The sequence below is a fragment of the Columba livia genome, chromosome 2 (assembly GCF_036013475.1).
Source record: "Columba livia isolate bColLiv1 breed racing homer chromosome 2, bColLiv1.pat.W.v2, whole genome shotgun sequence".
NCBI lineage: Eukaryota > Metazoa > Chordata > Aves > Columbiformes > Columbidae > Columba > Columba livia.
Genome location: NC_088603.1, coordinates 137517483 through 137536470, shown reverse-complemented (window position 1 = coordinate 137536470; position 18988 = coordinate 137517483). Strand labels below are relative to the sequence as shown.

Below are 18988 nucleotides of genomic sequence, written 5' to 3'. Positions count from 1 at the left end.
GCTGTGAGAACAAGCTGAGAGAGTTGGGGTTGTTCAGCCTGGAGGAGGCTCCAGGGAGACCTTATAGCAGCTTTTCAGTACCTAACAGGGACCTACGAGAAAGCTGGAGAGAGACTTTTTACAAGGGCATGTAGCGATAGGGCAAGGGGCAATGGCTTTAAAGTGAAGGAGGATAGATTTAGATTAGATAAGAGGAAGAAATTCTTCACCAGTGGTGAGGCACTGGAAGAGGCTGCCCAGAGAAGCTGTGGATGCCCCATCCCTGGAAGTGTTCAAAGCCAGGTTAGATGGATCTTTGAGCAACTGGTTTAGTGGAAGGTGTCCCTGCCCACGGCAGGGGGTGTGGAACTAGGTGACCTTCAAAGATCCCTTTCAACCTAAACCATTCTATGATTCCGTCTCCTTTCACTACAGAAATGTTCCTTCAGTGACATTGTATTGCTCCATCAGTGCAGTATGGTGCTGACTATATATGATACGTCTCCATGCTGGTGGATCTGTATTTCTTTCCCCACATCTGCTTTACAGTATTAGGTTATCTGTCTGAGTCAGACTTCTCACTTCTCAGTGCCTGTTCCTGTTTTTTCCCGTATATTCCTAATGTGCTTACATGCACCACAGCTGTGGCTAGTTCTTCTGGACCTGAAAGTACTATGAATTTTTACTGTTCCAGCAAATGAGATTTCATTAGCATGTGTGAAAGGGATGGTAGGAAGCCCTTTCCTTCTTCACCCGCGTTCTTGTCTTGTTATTCCCTTCAGTACATCTGGCAGTGCCATTCCCTGTCTGCATGTTTGTAACATACGTAGTACAAGCAGAGTAATTTTAGGCAAGGACAGATTTCTACCACATGTTCATGTCCTTCTACTAAGAGAGCTGAAATAAACGGGCTGCTGCAGGAGTAATTTAATTCCCAACATCTAATGGACTTATGTTGAGAATTAGAGTAAAAAAACTTAACTATGATAACTTTGTGATAATTGTGATGACATTTTGTGTAACTTCATCTGAGTAATTGTCTAATGATTGGTCTATAATGTTGTTGGTTGCTCCCTAATTATGTTGCTTTTTTTGTCCCTCCTCACTTCCCCTGTAAGCTTTTGACTCCTGGGGAATCTTCTCAGTTGTGGTGCTTGCCTTAGGTCAGAATTCTTATCAGGTAAAAATGGTAGGAGAGAGTTGTAGTCCAAGACAAGGAGAAATTACTCATAGCTAATCTCATGTATCATACTCCTGTTTTCTTTCACCCTCTACCTCACTAGCTTCAATTCCTTTCTTTCATTTACATTTCTACACATTTTATGGCTTGGGATTTTTTCCCCTTATACAATGAAAATGCATTGACTGGAGCTTGCATACTATCTTCTTTGGGCAGACTTTGTGTCCACTGGATTTCCAACAGGCAAAGCCATGAAGTTGCTAATAATTAAAAGAGAGTTGTTTCTCCATGGGAGGAGCAAATAGAGGATTGTGGTACTCAGGCTGGCTGGCTAAGCTGTCTTTTAAAATTACTTGTATCTTATTTTTGAGTGCTTTAGGATGGTTCCATATGAATTTTAACTTTGGTAAAATCATAAAAAGGTTACTCATGAAGATGATAAAGTGCTGTTTTCCTAGGATGTTGATTACTTTTCTGTTTTGCACGTGAAAATAAAGAGAAGCCTTTGAAAAGAATGCATTTTAGCATTTTTCAAGGTTTTAAAATACATGAAACATAGCTTCTCAGTGTGTATTCCTAGTAAGTCATGCTTTTATTCCGGTTTCAAATATCCAGGTCTTAAATAATGTGAAAAATCTCATTATCTAAGTCTTAGATTAAAAAAAAGTGTGATGTTTGCAGTAGTAGCTAGGTGTCTAACACATGACCAAATTTCAGTAATTCTGTGACCTATGTTTCTGTGTTTAATCTCTGCTAAAAATGAAAGCATTCGCCTTGGTGTCAGCCAGCTTGCCTGTGTGGTGATGGTTGCTCTTAAATGGCATCCAGTTAGTCTGGGCAGAGTTTCCTCCGTAATAAAGATATAATTTCCCGAAGTTTTATTGAAGACTAACCAACAAAATTGGTCTCTGTGGATCCATTCCTGTAAAACCTACAGTTGTTCAGTGCAAGTAGTTGAAGCCTCGTCTGTGCTTCATGTGTAAGGGGGGGTGGATGAGGGTCAGAGCACCCAAGGAAAGCTCGGTGCTCCCGCCGCCCTGCCTTTCTTCTGTGCCGTGGGATTTCACACTCTTTCATCCTGGTGATCGCACAGAACGATTTGTTGATGCACCCAGACATGTCTGAGTGAACATAACGCCTTTTTGACTCAATTATTCACACAAGAAGAATATAATACGATTTTCATTAAATACTTGATCAGTTACTCCACATGATTCATAATTTCTATTTGCTGTTTAGCAAACTGAAGACTTGAAAAATCCTACTTATTTTTTTTTTGTATTTTATGTATGCAAGTATAATTTTTTAAAAAAGAAGTAATTGTTTCCTGGCCATTTCCTGTTGGGTCTCGATTTAAATCTATAGTTAGCATAATCACAATAATTATTATAATTTAACATAAATGTCAGCTAAAAAATAATCCCTCTGGATTATGGTGCTCCCTCCATACTTAGTTGATGTCAGGACCCAGTTTGGCTAAGGCTCAGTCATTTTGTTTACAGTATTCTGTGTGTTGTCATTTGCTTACTTTGTATGATCCCTTTCGGTATTGCTAATGCTTTCTCAAAAATGTCTGTTTTTAAAGCTCAGAATTTTCTGCATCCTTGAAATAAGTAAATCAATTTATAAATTACTTTTTTTTTTTTTTCTTGAACAGTGAAACAATAGGAAAAAATGTTTATCTAGTTTAAGGATAGGGAGGAGGGATTTTGGGCTGCCTGTGGTTAGTTACTGCATTTATTTCCTCTATTGTATCAGATAAAATCTGTTGCAGTAGTCTCACATCGTATCTATTATTCATCACTGAAAATGTCATGTGAAAGTAATTTATCATAACCCAGCAGCACTTTGGAGGTAAATTTTACTTAGCCCACTTGTCGATACTGTTAAGAATACCATTCTGTGGAGTCATGTACTAAAAATACAGAAGTAAAATTTGGTATGTATAACATTACTATTTCTGTTGATACATTCACTGTCATGACATTCACTTAGGGGTGCACATATAAGCAAAAACCCATTATTTTTTTACTTGTAAACTCTGCATGTTTCACTGAGGTGATGTTTTTGTTGTTTTGCATTGTAAGGAAGCTTTGCCAGTAGGTTGAACATCATGATGGATTTCCAGGTGCCACTGGTAGCTTCAATTACCAGTTTGGCCAAACCACTTTATGCTGGGTTACTTCCTCTCAGGCTATAATGTGTGTGTTCTATATATACATTTGTGTTTATTTATGTCTTTTTGAAGTAGCTCAGCTTTTTTTCTGTGAACCAGATTGAGGGGAGAATACACTGATTTGGATGCATGGAATTTTTATGATCTTTCCTTTGTAGTGTTCTGGTTTCGCTGTGCTTTTGAAAAAATACTTGAAATTTGGCACCATTGTTTTTTGGCCATTCCTCTAAAACCTCACTCAGGTTTGTCAAATTCATAAGTCATTGGCAAACACAGAATTTGGTCATTTTTTTGTCCAAGTTTGTTGTACTTCAGATGTAGTCCCTAACTGAACTCATAGAAGAGCCTGTCCAGCCTGGGCACATTGCAGTCCTGAGAGGAGAGCAGTGATTTCTCAGCTGTGAGCAACCCCTTGAATGAAAGCAAGGAAACGTGTCCCTACTTTCGGCACTAGCAGGCCAGGCCGCCTCAGTGAGGAAGCCACGTTGTTTAGATCCAGAGAGGGTGGCAGATGACAACAGGGACCTCGAACAGTTCTGCTCTTCATTCGTGGTGGTGAGGATTTCAGAGCTCTTGGGCTATACAGCTGGATAGGTAACGGCCCAACTCTTCTGCGAAAATACCAGAAATAGCCTTGAAAATACAGTTTGTAGCTCTGTGATTCAGGGTGCTGCATAGTGGGTGTGCAGAAGAGAACTGAACTGAGCTTGCTTAGGGAATTTAGCCCTTGCTGGTTGTTACAATTATTTCTGCTCAATAAAATCTGTTCCTTTCAGAAGAGGTTTTGTTATATAACTGTATCTGCTAATTTTCTGTAGTTGAGATTTGAAAAGACGTGATTCCTAAGTGAACTTCAAAGATGGTGCTAAAGATGTTTTTCAGTGGTCCAGAAGTTAAATGTATTTTGAGAGTTTCAGCTACTTTAGCTCTGAGGATATAGTGGCCATCTGTAAAGATTGTTTTCAGATTAAATATGGTAGAGATAAATTTGATTTTTTTTTTTTTTTAAATCTCATCTTTCCCTGATGAGTATGTATATGTATAGCAAGATGGGCCACCAAGATGATCAGTGGGCTGGAACAGCTCTCCTATGAGGACAGCCTGAGAGAGCTGGGGTTGTTCAGCCTGGAGAACAGGAGGTTCCAGGGAGACCTTATTGTGGCCTTTAGTACTTCAAAAGGGCCTATAAGAAAGATGGGGACAGACTTTTTAGAAGGTGTGTTATGACAGGACAAGGGGTGATGGTTTTAAACTGAAGGAGGAAAGATTCAGGTTAGATGTGAGGAAGAAATTTTTTACAATGAGGGTGGTAAAACACTGGCTCAGGTTGTCCAGAGAGGTGGTAGACGCCCCATACTCGGAAACTTTCAAGGCCAGGCTGGATGGGGCTCTGAGCAACCTGATCTGGTTGAAGATGTCCCTGCTTGTTGCAGGGGGCTGGGCTAGGTGGCCTTTGAAGGTCCCTTCCAACCCAAACCATTCTGTGATTCTATGTGCATATGTAGGTATGCACACATAACCAACGAGTTACACATGTGGTAGGTTGACCAGAAGAGCCTTGTGTGCTGTGTGGGCTTTCAGGCGCTATCAAGGGTCGAAGCAGCCCCTTGGGAACAGCAAGTGGACCCAGGCTGCTGGTGGAAAACTGTCACATCTCCATGTCTTTTGGCGTTTCCTTACATAAGTGGTCAACTCACGACCAAAAATAGGCAGGCCTGACACAAAGTAGGCTCTGTTAAAGGCATCCTGAATTTACAGCTCCCTGCATGGAAGCATCTTATTAATTTGCAATGGAATTTCTATGCAATTTAAACTGTATTCAATTTTCTTACATCCAGAACGAGCAAAGGCAGCACAATAAGCACCGCGTACCTCTACAAGAATGAATTTCTCCTCTTCCCTCTTCTTCCCTGTTCCAGTTTTGCTTTACTAGTAAGAACTACAACTAGAGGTCTATATTTTTGTGCTTGAGCCATATATATTAGTTTTCTGCTTGGACTACTGAATGGATTGCATTTATGTGCATCAAAGTTATGTAACTTGATTTGGAAAGATTACTCTTTCCCTCTCCAAATATTCCATCAGCCACTCTGCAAGTAATCATTGCTGCATAACACAAAAAGAATTCTCAAAAAATGACTCATCCTTGGTGTGCTTCTTTCTGGGGTAATGTCATAAATTTTAAACAGTCCTGTTTTAATAATTTAGGATAGGAATATATTGTGTTTCATGCTTATGACAGTGGGCATGAGTTTTATTGATTATTTTTATTTTAATGACTCTTTATTATAATCCAGGGAAGTCAAACATGGTCATTAACAAACACAAACAGTACAATAAAAATGTTTTTCCTTCCAATATGTGCTAAAACAGATGTTAATGTGAAGGATATGTAATCTTAGTAAATCCCTTCCTGCTTGCTTGCTGTTTGTTACAGATCTAAAAGCATTTGCATTTTAGGAACAGAGATGTTGTACATCACAGAAATATAGTTTTATTTTTAATAACAAACAGTAGAGGTAATAGCAAATGTTTAGAGAATGCCAGACGATGTATTTTCAAAATACCGTATGTGGATTTAGCTGTGTACCTTCCGTTAAAATTTAAACACTAAAGGATGCATACTTACTTCTGTGCAAACTGCGTGAAAAACGGACTGCTTTTTCAGATGGCTGCAATTAGCCTGTGATTGTTTAATGGTCTAAAAACTACTTCTCAGTCATTTGGATTTTTTTGGTAATAGAAATATTTGGAATTTTCCCACTTGTATCCCTTTTAGACTATCATTTCTTGCAATAACATTCAACATTTACAGAACCCAAGTATAAGTGTCGCTTTCTGACAAAATTTTTGCATTTACATTTTGGATTAGAAGAGCCTTTACTTGACAAACTAATCAAAATAACTTTCAGTGTGGAAGGCAGTATTAAGAACTGTAGTAAACAGTCAGTTTGGATGGCATTTGATGGGCTCCAACATTTAACTGAGCTGATCTGGCTCAGTGCACTGAATGATGCCTGCAGCCTTTCAGAATTCTCAATGATGCTGCTTTTTCCTTTGGTAATAGGACTTGCACGTCTATTTCTGTGGACTTGACAGAAGCTTTCAGCTTAGTTCATTAAATTTTTACAGTAGAAGCTGGAGTCAGTTGGATTTTTAGGCAGTTGAGAGGTTTAGGAAGAACAGTTTCCTGACATGGAGCTATAATTTTGGAAGTGTGTGCTCTCCATCCTCCCTTCTACTTGTTCAAATTAAGTACATCTACCATCTCTATTATTGTATATAGAAGGCTTCTGTTTGAAATAAAATTAAGGTTACACACTCAAGTACCCCAAAACTTGCAAATACGTGCAACCTGAATCCAGCCTTCTCATGCTGTTGGCTATAGTAATTCATTACATGATTATGGATTGTATTTCTGTAGGCTTCCTTGCCCGTTCCAGTTCACAGAATGGACTGTGTGTCTCCACTTCGCCACTATTGAGTATTTTCTTTCCACCTCTTTGTTCAGTTACAGATTTATGCTTTGTTTTCAGCACACTATTCAGACTACGTTGAATTAATTAATTAACTCATGTGCTTTTTTTTCTCTGGTGCCCATCATGATGGCATCTGAGTTCTTCACAGATGTAATGGTGTTTCCCAACATCCTTGTGAGATATTGGGGTTGGTATAATCTGCACTTTCTAGGAGATAATGCAGGAGCTGAGCGACAGAGAGAATAAAACCAAAAAGGCCCGTTATTTCTGAAGGTGCAGCCTGAATCAGCTAGGATTACATTATCTCAGTGCTTCAGTATACCATACGGTTAATCTTTCCAAACCACAACTTCCATTTGCACACGTGAGTGTTCACTGTTACTACAAATGAGACCGAATTGCCAAGCAGGTGCTCAGACAAATGTTTACTGCTGGTAAGTTGGGGTTAAATGACTTTCCTTACATCACAGAGTGGCTCTAGAAGACATGCAAGTGAAATCCAGTTCTCTAAGGGACTGTTGAGCTTATCTAACCATAAGGGTAGACTTTCTGTCCTTGCAGTCTCGGGCTCCTTCCTCACACACCTTTAGCAGCTGAGGGGTCGTGGAGGCAGCAGCCGCCCCTTTGCTCCTGCCGCTGCCCAGCAGCTCAGTTCTCTGCCCCGACTGAGAAGGAGGTGCTGCCGCGATGTAGTGCAGCATGTTTTCTGTGAAGAGTTTATCACTGATGCACATGCACAGTGGAGCAGACCAGGTCACTGGAACAGTCTTATTTTTGACATCTCCAAACTTTGCTCAACTTCACAACCTTAAAACCATTCACTTAATGGAAGCTGGGGTTTGGGGGATGGGGTGGGGGCATAACATAGTTTTGTACCACAGGGCTGTAGATGTTAATCTTTCGGCTTTTAGAGCAAATTAAAATTTCTAAACAGATTATTCCATATAATTTGATGTTTTCATCTACCTAAGGCAGGTTGTAGCTCTTATCTTTACCCTTTGGGATAATAAAGTGAATGACTGCTTTAAGAGGTCACTAAACTCATTGTAGACCATTAATATAGTGGCATGCAGTGTTTTGCCCAGTGAGCTTTGCATGTGTTTGCTGACAGCAAGGAAACTGAAAGACTGAAAATTTTTCAGGCTGAAGAGCAGAAAGTGCCAAAGAGACTTCAGGGAAAATGGTACGATGATCCAAGACTTAGTTCCTGCTTTGTCTTTGCTGGCTTGTCTACTAAAAATTATTATTTGCTTGATATTGTGTCCTCCACTAGTCCTAAACTCAGAGTTGATTTGTGTTTGTCTCGCAAGGTGTGATCAGTCAAACAGATCCAGTTCAAAAGCTTAATTGCCTCTATGTCTTTTGTTCCTTCTAAATTTCTCCTTGCCCCAGTACTACCCACATGGAGAACAGTTGCTGAATCCCATTGTGTAAAATTCTATGGAACAGCATAACAATTATAGTAGTTTTATGTTGACTATCTTTAAGACTACCTCAGTAGTCTTAAAATCGGAATTACGGAAAAAGTTCAACTAGGAGGATGTGGGAAAAGGAGTGAGCTCTGTTTTCCGGGAGGTTGGCTTGCTCTGAGTGCTCTTATGGGCTCACCTGCTTGGCATCTTTAATGTTGCATTGCCTTGTTGTCGTTAGCTGGTTTCTTCCACCGTGACTTTTCACTTAATTTGATCAAGGAACGTTTTGGTTGCTTCCTGTGCTCAGAAGGTGGAGATGAGGCTGGCTTTGCGGAGCGGATGGACGCAGGCGTGGGGGGTGGCTGCAGCAGAGCGCTGCCACCGAGCTTCGGCTGTGACTCATTCAGAGCCCAACTCTCCTTCTACCTCAGGCCCGATTTTTGGCTCTGCCTACTTCTCTTTTTAATTCTTTAACACCATAAAGCACAACTTGGATCAAAGTTGTCTTCTCTAAATTACAATGTTTGCATTTCAATAGTGCTTTTTATTCAGCGGATTCAGAGCAGTTGAAGGAAATGTGTCGTTCATTCCATACTCACAATGTGGAAGTTGAACTGTGGAGGTGTGGAGTAGCTTGACAGGTCCCGTGGTTTTAAAATCACCCCAACCTAACAGGAGCTGCCACAAAAAACGGGGCAGCCTCCCCGTCTCCTTGTTCCAAGCTCCACCTATCCCTTGCCTGCACTGACTCTAGTTTCAGATGGAATTCACTGAACTGGCTTGTCTGCAGCTGGCGGATGAGAAGCAGACGGGGAGGGGGAAGGAAAGGTGAGCCCGTGGGCTTTGGCAGCAACCTGCAGCTGGATGGGGTCAGCCCACCCATGAACTGCACCTCAGGCCAGGGTCACTGGTGTCCTGCTCACCAGAGCATAGAGTCATACAGTCATTTCAGTTGGAAGAGACTCTTGGGATCATCGAGTCCAACCATAACCTAGCTCTAGCACTAAACCATGTCCCTAAGATCCTCATCTAAACACCTTTTAAACACCTCCAGGGATGGTGAGTCTGCCACCTCCCTGGGCAGCCTGTTCCTGACAGCCCTTTCCATGAAGAATTTTTTCCTACTATCCAATCTGAACCTCCCCTGGTGCAACTTGAGGCCATTTCCTCTTGTCCTATCACTTGCTACTTGGGAGACCAACACCCTCCATGCTACAACCTCCTTTCAGGTAGTCGTAGACAGCGATAAGGTCTCAGCCTTCTTTTCTCCAGGCTGAACAGCCCCAGTTCCCTCAGCTGCTCCTCGTCAGACTTGTGCCCCAGACCCTTCAACAGCTTCATTGCCGTTCTCTGAACTCTCTCCAGCATCTGAATGTCCTTCTGATGATGAGAGGCCCAAAACTGAACACAGTATTTGAGGTGGGGCCTCACCAGTGCTGAGTACAGTGGCACAGTCACTTCCCTAGTCCTGCTGGCCACACTATTCCTGATACAAGCCAGGATGCTGTTGGCCTTTTTGGCACACTGCTGGCTCGTACCTATACATACCATGCTGCAAGCTACAGGGTTCAGTCTACTCAAAATGCACATTTGAGTTACTTTTGTGATCTTTCATAACACAGCTGCTTTCCTGGTGCACTGGCAGTAACCTAATGCACTTAATGACTAAATGATGCATTTTCTCTAAATCCTGCCCATCAGAAACTGGTTAAACTAGTTTGCCATTGGATCACTCCACCGTCCCCTCTCTTGGATCTTGTTCCACTTTCTGTAAATCATCACCTTCCTGAGGCTGCTGAAACTTCTCATCTCAACTAGGTTATGCTTTATATCTTGAAACTTAAGCCCTTGCTTTCTCAACCAGCAAGAGAAAGCGTTTTTATTTGTGGAAACTTTTCAAAGCCTTATTAGCCACGTCTTTGAAGTCCCCAAGCCCTTCATTCTGGGAGGAAACACATGCTGCTTGCTGGAGTTTCTTCATGGTTAAGAAAACCGCACTCCCGGGCTGGGTGGTTTGCTGTTCGGGGGAGAAATGAGTGGGCATGCTTTCCTGATCTTTCTCATACTGTGGTGTACACATAGTTCCTGTTACTTATTATTGTCAGTCCCAACTGATTAACTGCAGAGCTCAGAATTTACAGTTGCACTTTATCTTCCAGGGTCTCAGCAAACCCAGCTCTATTTAAGACACTGTCTACAGTCAGTGAGCAGCAAGGGCTTTACTGTTGACACCGTTGCTCTCTGTACCCTTGTATCAAATACTGGACTTAATCCCCATGCGTAACATACCTGCCTCATTTCAATTCTGAAAGTTCTTGACACTGAATTTATCAAATTTGGATATTCTGCTATTGCACTGGAGTAAATCTTTGACGTTAAATAGGTGTGATGCTGAATTAAAAAAAAACATATATATAAGATAAAAAGAAGAATGAATGCAAGTACCTAATCAGCATTGGTAGTGAACAGGTTTGGGTTTTCTATTCAAGGCAATTTTATGGAAGATAATTTTGAGAGGATGTAATTATTTTTACATAAAAATGTTTCATTTTTTAAAAAAGGAAAGTACCTTAACACTTTTATCTGAGGCTATTCTGTAGTTACAGGCAAAAAGAAATACTTTACGTGGCATACAAACAAATTGGATATTTTTATAAACAGAAATTATAATAATTCAGAAGACAAACTGAGAGAAGAAATGTGAGTATCGCAGAGGCTGTTGTTTTTCTTTTTTCCTATAGGAACATGGTAGTATTGTATGGAAAGTTGGTGCCCAGCTTGCTTCTCACTGGGTGCAGGTTGCCTTGGAAATCCTTTTCGGCAAAAGTCACTATTACAAAATGCTAACAGTTTCCAGATCTGCTTCTGAGCTATTGGTTTCCTTATTATTTTAAATGAAGTAGGGATAATAAAAGTTTGAAGGGTTGTTATTGACCTGAAAGTTAACCTACTGGTGCTTCAGACACCACCACGCTGGACTCCCTGAGTAAAAGAGCAATGACCATAAAACAGATCTCAGGGGTCACTAAACCCATGTGGGAGGTCAGTGGAGGAGACGAGGAGGTGGTTGTTTGTTCATGGAGGGCTGTCCTTCAGGAGAGAAGAAGGAAGTTCTGAAATGAGGTCTCCAGTTCTTGCAGTAACAGTTGCTTAAAATCTTAGTGCGAGCAAAGAAATCGCTGATTAAGAGAATCGGTTTGAAAAGCAAACAGAAAAGAATCTTGTATTTATTTTGTTAAATCAGTTTACAATTAGAAACTCAATGTAAAATCAAATTAGTTTATTGTATTTTTAGCAGTGTACAAGTTTTCTTTCTTTCCCAGCCCCCCTTCACTCCTCTTAATCTCATTGCTTGTGGTTACTGAAGATCCGCGAGAGCCCTTGTACCTTTTTGCAAAACTGCAAGGATTTATTCTCGCTTTCTGGCTGGTTTCCCAGGTTTCATCTACAAAGCATCCCCTACATTTCAGAAAGAGCTGCTCTGTTCCGTTTTCTCATCCCTCTGGGCTGCACCAGTTTTCAGGAGCTGCCCTGTTACCCCTTAGAGACGGGGCATCTGTCATATGAAACACTACAGATGTTGCGGGCTGATGCCCTGAGGAAACATCCACCTATGGAAAATCCCATCTACGTTAGGCACTGTGTTAGCACAGAGTTCTATACAGATAATAAGTCTTTTAGAGAGCTTTGGCAAGAAAATTCTATTCAATAAATAAAGCATTTTTCACTTAAATAGTACCTTTTTAGTAAATGCTAATCTGAAAAATTGTGCTTATTTTAGGCATGTAACTTATGAGTCTGCCTTAAACCTTGACAGAGTGTTTCACTGTTTTAAGAATGTGTAGACTTGATGTATAAGTGTTAAAGTTGCCTCTTTATTGGACCATTATTGTGAGCAAAAACTTACTCTTGCTGCTTGTCCTTTAAACACCAGCACACTTGCAGATTTTGGAAAGGTTAGTCTGTGGCATAAGCACTTTTTTGTAACAGATTTGTATAGTGTTGAATCCCAGATGGAATCTAAGGAGCAAACCGATTTAAGCCTTTAACCAGCATGCAAGGGTATTTTAATGAAAATTAGTCTGATTCTCCCTTTGAAGCTGTGCATGTGCGGAAAAGGAATGCTACAGATATTCCTTTAGGTAATGCTGGGGACTTATCTACCATTACTTATGTCAGATGGCTAACTCTTGAAAGCATGTGTTTATTCTTAATCAATAGTATAGTCAACTGCTGTCTGTTCTATTCTGATTTCTTAACCTTATGAACCTAAGTATTTCTTATTACTATTTACATCTGTGATACTTATGATTAGGTAACCGCTGACAAATCTAAATCCATCTAAGCCTAGTAACAGCATTGCTGCAAACTCAAGAGATGGTTTGTTTCAAGATTTGCACACTTATTTTTAAAGGGTATAAGGAAAGGAGTTGAAATAATCTTTTGCATTATTACAATTATGGTTATTCTGCAACTTAGTGCTAATGATTTCAGTCTCAGATCTGGTTCCTGGCCTCCTTCGCCCCCTTTCCCGAGCTCTGTATTCCTGTCCTTGCTTCCAGAACATTGCCCAGAGCCATCTCACCAGGACCCTGTTTTCAGTTTCTCCTGTGGTCTTTTTTTCCTCAGCCTTTCCTCGTATTCTTTCTCCACACTCATCCCCTTGTATGTCAGATCAGGAGCTCACTCATGTAGCAAGCAATGCGCTTTTCCTGGAGGTGCATACTTTCCAAAAACAATTTAATGGTTCCTATTTCAGGACGAGGCCTTATGTGCTGTTCTGTCTCAGTTCGAACTTATCAGCAGCAGCCCAGGACAGGAAAGACACCACTTTGTTTATATAAGATGAAATGCATAGGTTGTCCTTGATTTGTTTGAAATGCAAATGACTGTATAGTTTGCCAAGAGAACCTGAGATGTTCTTTGTTATTTTCTTTCCCTTTTAGATGCATTGTATTTGCCAGCATCGGGGACAGCAAAGGAAGCAGCAGCTCAGGAAGAACCTGAGTGCCTCGTGAAATATTTCAGTGTTGTGTGGTGTAAGGCATCAAAGAAAAAGCACAAGAAATGGGAAGGCGATGCTGTTCTTATTACAAAAGGAAAGTCAGTAATATTGAAAGATATGGAAGGCAAAGACATTGGAAGAGGTATTGTAGATTTGCATACTTGTGTAAGTGAACAATGGGCTTAAAATTACTGTGCTTCGAATAACAGAGACACAGCTCTTTAGATAATTTAGAGTTATCCATACCAATGTCAACCACAGAATGAGAAAAAGGTGGTTTTTTTAGAGGGGATTGTGTGGAGACCGCAAGAAAGCTTTATCTTTCTTACATGTAAGGCAGATGCATGGGGGAGGCTGGAGCAGGCTGAATAACATTATTCACAGAAACACCAACTACTAATCCAAGGAGAGATCTGGAAATGAATGGCTGTACTAACTCAGCAGAGGTGCCAAATGAGGGATGAGTAGTTGCTTTTGGTTGCTCACACAGTGCATTGGAGCAGGTGTTAAAATTATGGGAAAATAGGCAGGTAAGTTCCTTGTAGATATTCCAGTCAGTAGTATGGCAGCCAGGAATGTCAGAACTTGGGTCTTCACATTTCAGCCAGTCAAACAGCTAAAAATATTATCTTTGTTGGAAAGACAAGCAAGTAGCAACATTTTCCAGCCAAGCCGAAGTCAACTGTGTAGCAATTTTTAGTCTTGTAGTTTTAGCAGCAGCTGCTGCTGTAAGACTCAGTTTGGGTTGCTATCAGAGTTAAAAATAAGACTTGCAAACTATAGGCTGCAGTCAGCTTGAAGCAGTCATTTTTTACTGAAGGCAAAGCAAGAATTAGCTTTGCAAACTGAGCCAAAGGTGTTTTGTAAGTGAGCAGGATTGGACAACGTTGCTACAAAAATATAATTTGATTGATTTTAGGGCTAAGATGGCTTCTCTGCTCTGTCGTTACAATTGTGGCATTGTGAGCTTGTTAGCACCAGGCAGTTTTGATTTGCAAATCAGTCTATGACTTAGAAGTTAATTTGAATATATTTATAGCAAAGCAATATATGTACAGGCTTGCTTGTTTTTGAAGAAGGCAGAGAGAAAGAGAGTAATGCCTGGAATGCATCCGCCACTACCCTGTTCTTGTGTCTTTTTCTAGTCCTGTCTTCCTGAATTAGCAGAAAACACAGTAGAGAAATGGCTGTTCTGATTTTCCCTGATAAATGTATTATATATATTTGTATGTATTTGCTGTGTTTGGTGGTGTCAGGGAGCACAATGATGCCAGTGTCATTGGTGCTAACTTGGCCATTCAGAGTTGCTTTCAATGCATGTTGGTTCTAAGAAAATCATAAATTGATCCACTCAAGCACTCTAAGTTTTAAATTTCTGCAATTATTCTGTAAGCCCATTGAGTGAGAAGGGAGGGTCTGGTAGTGGTGCTTACCTCCAGAATTGCATTTAATACTAGGAAGTTTACAGTGAATGTGAATGAGCATGAAGGATTATTATTTTTAAATGGGAAAAAAAGGCAAAGATAGTTGTTTGTTTGTTTGTTCGTTTGTTTGTTTTTTCCCTTAGATCTAGGGCTGTATCCAAGAAGGGGCATGGGAACCTAAAACCACCATAGGCTGTAGCTTGTTTTCAAACATCTTGCCTTTTTCCCCTGCAAATGTCCTAATTCCTTAATAATATATTACAGAGAATTTAGGAAGCACTCTCTTGTTCCTTAGTTTATGTTATAAAACAGCTATTTCTGGCAGCTGCTTAAACATTTGAGCTTTGAAGGTTTGCCTTTTGCCTTTCCTAAGTTCCCATCTACCGTTAAAGCCCATCCTATCTTGGAATTAGAGTCTTCAGAGTGGAATTTGAAAGATCCTGCACGGGGATACACCTGTATTCAGTATGCTCAGAATGAAGCTATGCAGGGGCAGTAACAGAAAACAAAAATGCAGAGCAAAGGAGAGGTCATAAATGCCTTTTCCAGGCACCTGATTTAGGAAGACGTGCATTTTCTTGTGTTCTGGCATCTTTAGCCTTTTCCTGAAAGCAGGTGTTCTTCTGTCAAAATAAGGATCACAGTGTGTTTTTTCATGCATTTAGGGGAAGGAAAGAAAAATATCCCCCTTTCCCCTTTGGCCAGGCAATTTTTCAGCACTTGCTTGGACCATGAAACACCTCAGTAAATTTATTCTCTTAAAGGAATTCAAATCCAGATCTCCACACTCCAACTCCTTGCAAAAGGCACACCCCTAGAAATGGGAGACCTGAGCTTTGCAAACAGCTCCCAGCAGAATTTATGTGTAGTGTTTGTTGGATAAAATATGTGTAAGACCTTGGAGAGTTTTGCCTCTTTCACAGGTGCTTTAGCTGCTGGTCTACACAGTCACGCTTTTTGTGTTTTGGCCCAACTGAGGATCCAATCCTGTTTATTCAAAGTGGCACAAGTTCAACAACTGGGGTAAAGAGCATTCCTGCTTCTAATTTTGATGTAGAAATGTGGCTTTGACCTCCCAGAGTTAAGAAAAGATGTCTCCCATTTCTTATATGAGAGCTTCACCCACTAGAATGCTATTTAAAAGCAGGAACCACCATTCTTTCCTACATCTTTATCTTAGAGGAAGTTGCCGCTGCAGCTCTATTTTGTAGTGAGACCAATAGTATGTGGTAGCTGCTCTGAGAATGCCCACCCAATGGAGTCCCTAAGGGGAACTGTTGAGCTGATAGATAAATCCTGGCAAAAATCAGGCATACATGTTTCAGAGCGTATGTAGAAGCAGTAAAGATTTCAGATACATATGAGTCCTTAATTGTAAAAAGCTAGTTTAGAATGATTTAAAAAATATAATATTCTGTCTATCAGCAGCCAAAGAGGCTAGTGTTGTTCGTGTCAGGACATGAAAGGAAGGAAAATGAACCCAGAATGATCGCTAGTTTTGAGCAAGTTTAAAACTAAATCAAACTGCTAGATTTTATGATATGGGGCTGTTTCTAGAAGTTCTCTTAAATGGATATTTGATATTCAGTAGAACTGATTGTGGGTGATGGTGATAGAATATTTACTGGCATATTCTGCTATCTAATTGTGATTATTAGCACTGAGATGTCACGCTCTGTTAAGGAGGGGAAAGGCTTTTGGGTTCATATGTGTACCAATACAAATGCTTAAGAATCAAATACCTGTTGGCAGTTTTGTTTATTCTTCCTGCAGATGTTAAGGAAGTAGTATTTGCTGTGTTGTCCTAATTGCTGACTTTTTGTATTATTTTAGGTACTGGATATAAATCTAAAGAGCTAGACAGTCTTGATGAAGGCCAAACACTGATGGTTGGAGGAAAAGAAATTGAAGTGATGGGTGTAATTTCAGCAGATGACTTCAGCAGTGGCAGGTGTTTTCAGGCTGGAATAGGGACACATTACACAGACCAAACTTCTTTATCTCAAACTAACATGAAACCATTCTGTAAACCATTCAAAAGTGTCTGTCAACCCAAAACTAAAGAGAATATGCTCAAAGATTCTCAAAGCTGCAAACCTCGCCACGATCCAAATGCTTCAAGTAAGATTCAGATTTTTAAGTTTCTTTAAGCATCCTCTGGCTCTCAAAAAAAAACTGAATGTGTAATCAAAATTTTCTTGTTCCGCAGTATATTACTAAAGTATTTCTGACATATGGTTCTAGTGTTTCTGTCAATGTCACGTTAGGATTTTATCATGTGTGTTTCTAACAAGTGAAATGCTCTACACTGCATAAAGTTTCTCATAGTTGTCACAGATGTCTGTAGAAACAAGTTAGGGTGGTTTCTGAGAGTTTTGCCAAAACAAATGAGTATATTGATCAGAGAAACAGTCTGACACATGCTGAAAGTTCTAGGTGAGTTCCAGCTTCCCACTGGGGTCAGTGAAGCACTGACATAATATGACAGCACAGTAATTACAGTGCAGGATCAGTAATAGAGAGGTTAAGCCAGATTCAAAGAATTGCTTATGACAGCGCCTGATCCTGCACAGCCAGCAAGTGGAACTACGCTGCCCAAACCTAACCAGATGCATTTCGGAATAAAAGTTTTGGTTTATGATGCTTGAAGTACCATGTGCTGAAGAGCCATGAGAGTTCACAAATTGCATAGAAACAGGCTGGTTAAGCAGTTGTACAAGAGGGTTCCTGTAAATGTTTGGTAGCTGCAGGAAGTGGCTTTGCTTATCTAAATACGAAGCGCTCTCTGGTCTGTCAATAACAAACCATTCAGGAGTTATATTCTGCTGGTGCCTCTATCTTTCAGATGGAAGATAGACATGAGTTTAAAAAAAATGTTACTAAGCAGAGCAATGCATAATAAAAAAAAAATACAAGTTTGTTCTATGTTCTTACGATAGTTATACCTCCATTCTACTTCTTACCTCATATCCTGAGACTATGGGACTTTCAAAAGCTGCTACCTGGCTGCTATGTAAATAAACAATGAAATCTCAATCAAGTGGTAATTAGTGATATCATTGGCCTTTTTGTAAGAGCAACCTTATAAACACCAGCTTCTGGTCTGAATTCAACTTATGTTGTATCTAAGAATGTTCCTGTGGTTGCAAGATGATACTGCCTTAGCTTCCTAATGTAAAATCTGGTAAAGACCTCATATATTCAATGCTCAGATTAACTTTTTTGTTGTTTTTGCACTAGTCTGTCCAAAAGCTGTGGTTTATTTTAGTTCTTTGTCTCCCGAGACTCTTCTTCTGATGGATCTAAGTACCTTTTATGAGATTTCCCTACACTGCCTCATATGAAGTGCCCTCAACACATCAGAAGGTTGTGCTCTCAGTCATTAGTGTTGCCCACACGGGAGAATTGCATAGTTTATTTAATGCCTTGTTGCATAAGCTCTTTCAGAAGTAATGGAGATACTTTCCTAGACCTGGACCTTGGGACTGGAGCATTCAGAGGTTTTCATGTTGAGGTCTATGCCAACAGCTGGTTAAACTGCAGGTTCTTCAAAATGGGAAGTCATTTATCCTTGTGCTCAGAAGAACAGGGCACAGTGACAAAGATGTAAATCCATGTCTTTTACATCTGATTTCTAAGCACATTATTGCTCTTCTGAGCCTTGTTTCTTCCCCATCTCCGAGGCTGCGAAATTTTCTCAGAAAAGTTACCTTTTTGTCACCACTGGCTCTTATCTGTACAAGCATGCGATTTGATGTAATTTATTAGAACTCAGCCCTTTGTCAGTAGGATACAAAATCTCCCTGAATGATACAAGCCATCGACCAACGTATTCCCATGAATAAATTATCAGTATAGATCTGCTCTGGTGACATAGCAATACCAGCAGCTACGCATTCCTTTCTCATTCTGTCTGCCGACAATACGACTTTTCAGTGAGAATGTGTGGCATCCATATAAGCAACCCAGTATGGACACTGTCTGGCCAAATTATGACATTAGAGTTTGTAAACAAATTATGGCAAGCAAAAATATCATTTCGATGTAGTCAAAGAATATATCCCAGACTTCATGCTCTCTTTGCCTCTGTGTCTTCAAACCTGTCAGCTTCTTTTATTGATGCACTGTGGCAGCCTTTGTCAGCTCACTCGCAGTGCTTCCCTGTTTTTTTTTTTAACAGATTCTTGTCTTTTTATCTGCGTTTCTCAGGCAGAGAAGTCTTTCTGGGCAGCTAGAAGAGTATCCCCTTGAAATGTAGTGTCTAGACTTTATGTAGGTCATTGTTTATGTTCTTTTTCTTAAACTTTCCTTTGATAAGCCTTTTAGAACTTCC

The 18988-nt window shown here is 40.2% G+C and overlaps 1 protein-coding gene across 10 annotated transcripts in view; it reads left to right on the top strand.

Annotated features, from left to right (window-relative positions):
- RAD54B (RAD54 homolog B) overlaps nt 1-18988 on the top strand; it is a 64004-nt gene that overhangs the window by 27284 nt on the left and 17732 nt on the right. For 6 of the 10 annotated variants that reach the window (XM_065053984.1, XM_065053980.1, XM_065053982.1 and 3 more), the window contains 2 exons: nt 13173-13373; nt 16489-16776. In XM_065053984.1, coding sequence (XP_064910056.1) covers nt 13173-13373; nt 16489-16776 — 489 coding nt within the window. Of the gene's footprint in view, nt 1-10831; nt 10927-13172; nt 13374-16488; nt 16777-18988 lie in introns of those variants that run through there. The other 4 variants (XM_065053988.1, XM_065053987.1, XM_065053989.1 and 1 more) reach the window with 2 other exon arrangements.